At 48.8% G+C, this 5,432-nt stretch overlaps 1 protein-coding gene across 1 annotated transcript in view; it reads left to right on the top strand.

The window, feature by feature from the left end:
• The window catches only part of Kcnk1 (potassium channel, two pore domain subfamily K, member 1), an 18,471-nt gene extending 13,250 nt beyond the window's left edge, over positions 1-5,221 (top strand). Inside the window, exons 2-3 of the mRNA XM_013014625.1 lie at positions 737-1,132; positions 3,997-5,221. Coding sequence (XP_012870079.1) covers positions 737-1,132; positions 3,997-4,256 — 656 coding nt within the window. The 3' untranslated portion in view covers positions 4,257-5,221. The remainder of the gene's footprint in view (positions 1-736; positions 1,133-3,996) is intronic.
• Positions 5,222-5,432: the final 211 nt, after the last annotated feature.

Raw genomic sequence — 5,432 nt, 5'->3', positions numbered from 1 at the left:
ACACACACACACACACACACACACACAAGCTCTCCCTCCGCCCTCTGCACACATGCCCGCCCTCCATCTGCACACACATACCATTGGTTCTCCTCACACACCTTTATTTTCAATGATTCCTGGAACGTTCCTGAGTCATCTGTTGGCAGTGGAGAGGAGGCTGGGAGACACTAGGGTGGAGTGGGGAGGGAGGGAGGGAGTGGCCTGGGGAAGGGGCATCTGGGATGAGTTTTCTCATGTGTGACATGTGGACCTATCTTATAATGTCCTTCTTCTTGATTAGCCTCAGGACAAAACCTACACGATAGACTGCTGTGTAGGAATTGTGGGTTAGAGTTTGTAAAGAACAGTAGATTTAGTCAGGTATGGTAGCACGTGACTATAATCCCAGATACTTGGGAGATAGCAACAAGAGAATTTGGGATAGAGGTCAGCTCAGGCAAAAACCTTTTCTCAAAACAAAAGGGCTGGGCATGTGTTTCGTATAGTAGAGCACCTACTATAAGGCCCTGGGTTCAATCCCCAGTAGAGGATGGTGGGGGGCGGGTGGAGATTAGAGATTTCCCAAAGGCATGGTATCACTTTTTGAATTTTACCAACAGTATCCAGGCACCTTCAAAGGATGAGACCTAAGTCCATGTCTCTGCTGCTTTGGGAGGAGTGAGGCCAGACTGCAGGCCACACATGAGCTGCCCGCTGCCCCAGCCTCCTGTCCACTCAGTCTTCTCTCCCGTAGGGTATGGCCACACCGTGCCCTTGTCAGACGGAGGCAAGGCCTTCTGCATCATCTACTCGGTCATCGGCATTCCCTTCACCCTCCTCTTCCTGACGGCCGTGGTCCAGCGTGTGACCGTCCACGTCACCCGCAGACCCGTCCTCTACTTCCACATCCGCTGGGGCTTCTCCAAGCAGCTGGTGGCCATCGTCCATGCCGTACTGCTGGGCTTCGTCACCGTGTCCTGCTTCTTCTTCATCCCGGCCGCGGTGTTCTCCGTCCTAGAGGAAGACTGGAACTTCCTCGAATCCTTCTATTTCTGCTTCATTTCCCTGAGCACCATCGGCCTGGGTGACTATGTGCCGGGGGAAGGTTACAACCAGAAGTTCAGGGAGCTGTACAAGATCGGGATCACGTGTAAGTACCAGGGCCCCAATCTGCCCAGCCCCCTCCTGGCAGCCGCTTCGCCCTCTTCCTCTCCCTGCTGCAGCCTTCTCTTGGAGAAGGCGCCTGCCTTGTCCTCACACCTTCTTAGGACCCATCAAAACTCCCATGCAAGCTGGCACCTGTAATCGGGAGGCTGAGGTCTGAGGATCACAGTTCAAAGCCCTCCTGGACAGGGAGTAGAGCTGGGGTCAAGTGGTAAAGTGGAAAAAAAAAAAAAGCCAAGGGACAGCGTCTAGTACCTGAGCTCAAGCCCTAGTGGTAGCACAAAATCCAAAACTAAAACTTCTTGCAGAATCTCGATTACTTATTTTTTCCCCCTCTCATCTCAAAATTACTTATTCATTGCTAAATCAAAAGATAAGTCAGTGCAAACTGTTTCATGCAGCAAGAGCTTGATGGCCAGCTGTCATGACTGAACTTCCCTGCTTTGTTAGGGACCATGAGCACAAGAAAACAAGGCCTCGGATCTAGACAGCACCTATCCATCACGTTCTTGACCTGTCCAGGACATTCTAGCCACACTCGGCTGTCTTAAGTGTCCATCCGGTCCCTTCTCAGAGCAATTGCCTGGCATTCCGTGCATTCAGAAACATGAAAGTTAGATGGCAGGCTATTTGTAACTTTATAGTGATTCTTGTTTTTAATTTGACACATTTTACAAAGCTTAGAATTCCATTTAAGAGGAATCTCTCTCTGTCTCTCTGTCTCTCTCATGTTGGTGGTGGGGCTTGAATTCAAGGTCTCTTCTCTTGCTTAGCGTTCTCACTCAAGGCTGACCACTTGATCCACACCTCTGCTTCTGGCTTTTTGTGGTTAATGGAGCTAGGAGTCTCATGGACTTTTCTGTCTGTCCCGGCTGACTTTGAACTAGGATCCTCAAATCCCAGCCTCCTGAGTAGCTAGCACGCAGTTTCCTTTCTGTGTGAGTTTTCCCCGGGGTGCAGTGTGTGAACCTCTGGTGCTGATGGTCACAGAGCTTCTGTCTCAGGGATGTTGGCTTTGTGACTCACCTGCCCAGGCCGAGTCTTCCAGGACCCACTGTGTTACACAAGTCGCAGGTTCCAGCCCAGGCCCCGGCTCTGGCCTATCCTCTCCATGTCTCGGAAGGCTCTGTGGGACCTTGTACATGTTCACATATGCACCAAGAGCAGGTTCCTGGGAACAAAGCCTTTCTCAGAAGCCTTCAGTGGTGTGTCTCCCAGTCCCTAAAGATTGTTTTAGCATCCAACTAGTCTTTGCCAGTGGGCTTCTCTCCCACCTATTCCTCCTCTGACCAGATCCTTCTCTCTTGGGTATATGGAGTGGAGGTTTTTTTTTTTTTTCTTCTTGTTTCCACTTTTTGGACTTTGATATCTTTCCAAGAAATTGATGGCTTGGCCCCAGATGAATTGTCCTCTTTGTGACTCACAGAACATAGTGACCAGGCCGTCCAGATGTGTGCAGGCCTGTGCCGTCACGGTCACCATAGTGACCAGGCCGGCCTTCCTTCCAGGGGGTGGTGGCAGCCACAGGAATTATGGGGTGGGTTTTTTTTGTTGTTATTGTTTGGTTGGTAGGTTTGTTTTTCTGTGTGTGAATTCCAGCAATATAAATATTACCTTTGCTTTTTTAAGGACACAGGTAATTATTTAGTTGTTACCATCACCTTCCATTTCTTCATGTCTTAGGCAGTGGAATGCAGGTGTGGGTGTGCTGGCGGGCTGTGCCTTACTTCATGATCTATGCATGTGTGACCGGCTGGCCGGCTGTGCATTTCATTGTGACAGGTGGTGGTGTGTGTGTGTGACCCACTGGCCGGCCGGCTGTACATTTCATCATGACTTGGGCAGTGGTATGTGTGTGTGACTGGCTGGCCAACTGTACATTTATCGTGACTTATGTGGTGGTGGTGGTGTGTGTGTGTGTGTGTGTGTGTGAGAGAGAGAGAGAGAGAGAGACCCTGTTTACCTCACACCAAGTCCTCGCATGGCCCCTGTCACTTCCCACAGTGGAACATTGTTCCAGACAAGGCACCTGGAGCTGGTTTAAGTTCTGAGTGCAAGGTTGGGTTGGCTGCCCAGCAACTGAGTGTCCCCAATGAGACCCCGAAGGTCTTGTCAGAAACCTGTGGGATGTCTGCCACTGTTCAGAGTCAGGTACACAATGAGGAAGCAATGTGGCAGATCACCACTTTGTAAACCACAGGGAAGCCAGTGGCACAGTGCATTTGTACCCAAACCTGTAGTTGAACTTAGTGGCTATCGAACCAGTTGTCCTTTACCATGATTTAAAAATTTGCTTTTGGAAGCTGAGGTTTTGAGAATGTTGAAACTAACTTAAAACTAACACATTCCGTTGCCAATTGTAAGAACTAGCAGTCAGAAGCAGCAGTGCTCCTTTAAGCATAAGAAACTAGCCAGGTACCAGTTACTCATGTCTGTAACCCTAGATGCTCAAGGAGGCCGAGAGCTAAGGGTCGCAGTTTGAAGCCAGTACAGGCAGGAAATCCATGAGACTCTTCTCTCTAACCAGCAAAGAGCTGGAAGAGCGTTACTATGGCTCAAGTGGTAGAACACCAGCCTTGAGTGAAAGAGCGGAGGGACAGCAATGTTTCTGTGAGCCCTTGTTTCTACGTCTCCCAAGGGGTGATGGGACCCTCTGTGTGCTTGTTAATGTAGTACAAGTTCACCTGCGTTGTCTCTCACTTGAAACTTCCTTAGAAATCAGAACACTTGCCCTCGTGTTCTCCTCAGCCCCCCTGTCCAGAGGGTTAGGGTTGAGTCTCTGGGTACTGGACTCAGCCACAACAGGACTGGGCGGTGCTGAGATGCTGCTGTCCTGTCCCGTCCGCACAGGCTACCTGCTACTGGGCCTTATTGCCATGCTAGTGGTTCTGGAGACCTTCTGTGAGCTCCACGAGCTGAAGAAGTTCAGGAAAATGTTCTATGTGAAGAAGGACAAGGATGAGGACCAGGTGCACATCGTGGAGCACGACCAGCTATCCTTCTCCTCCATCGCTGACCAGGCGGCCGGCCTGAAGGAGGACCAGAAGCAGAATGAGCCTTTCGTGGCGACCTCCTCCCCTGCAGATGCCGATGGCTCTGTGAACCACTGAGGGACGGGGTATGCTAGGGGCGGGGTGTGGGGAGCCTCACTGCTCCATCCCGGGCACTGGGACCTGAGGAGGAGCCTCTGTCTCATCCATTTCCATGAGAATACAAAAGCCAAGACGATGCTGTCCTAAGAAATACTTGCTGTTGGCAATATTTAGAAAGTAGAGCAGAGGAGATGTTGAGTCTGAAGTGTGTCAGTCCCTGGGGGGATGGATGTGTTCTCTTAATTCACACGTGGCAAAATAATCTCTGCTTCACTAATAGCAGGTGAGTACTTGAAGCAATATCTGCGGTGAAGACAGCAGATTTTATACTTTTCATTGGGGATGCTGGTATTTGCATAGGAATCATTTAGCTGGTGGCTAAGCAGCAGCATTTATATTTAAAAGCAAAAAAGACACATAGACGTGTTTTATAAATAGGTTTTAAGTGTCCTGATTTGCATGTGCCTAACGAAAATGATTATTTTTGTAGAATCTAAGTTCCACCTACTATTTATAACAAATAGGTTACCACTAACTATGTACATAGAACATATAAATATGTTTATAACCTGTACATCTGGTTTAGCTCAGCAGGCCTTCTTGTCTCTCTTAATCCAGGAGTATAGTTTTTCTTTTGATCTCTCTTTCTATTGAAGAATCCGGGATTTCTATGGTAAGGGGAATGATAAACTTGAGAGTGAATAGCCATTTGTGTTCTACTACAATGAATGCTTCTAACCTCTGGCAGATAGGGTAATAGCAGATGCCCAAAATATATATTTTATATATATATAATATATTATGTATTATTTTGAAGGAGAGAAGCGATAAACAGGATTTGTGGGAAGGCAAAGATGTTTGTTATAACTTATAGCCGCCTATACTAAAGCACAGAACTTGGACACCGGTGTGCCAAGTGAACAGGTTTCTGTATATCACTCTGAGCATCCTCAGTTTAGAAGCTGAAATAAATTTAAACCATGGCCAGTTGCAATCCTGCGTGTTCGTAAATCAACTGCTTCCCCCCTGGACAGAATACAGATACCTACAAGATGGAGAATGGTAGACGCTTCGCTGTCCAGCTGCCCCTAACTGGGCCTTGGTGATGGTGGGCCGCTACCTGGCGGTGTCCCAGAGCGCCCCAGGGGACCACCGTGCCCCTCCCCACCCCATATTGTGGCATCTTCCAATCAG

The sequence above is a fragment of the Dipodomys ordii genome, unplaced genomic scaffold (genome assembly GCF_000151885.1).
Source record: "Dipodomys ordii isolate 6190 unplaced genomic scaffold, Dord_2.0 Scaffold24, whole genome shotgun sequence".
In the NCBI taxonomy this organism is placed as follows: Eukaryota; Metazoa; Chordata; class Mammalia; order Rodentia; family Heteromyidae; genus Dipodomys; species Dipodomys ordii.
This window is presented reverse-complemented; position numbering and strand designations above follow the sequence as displayed.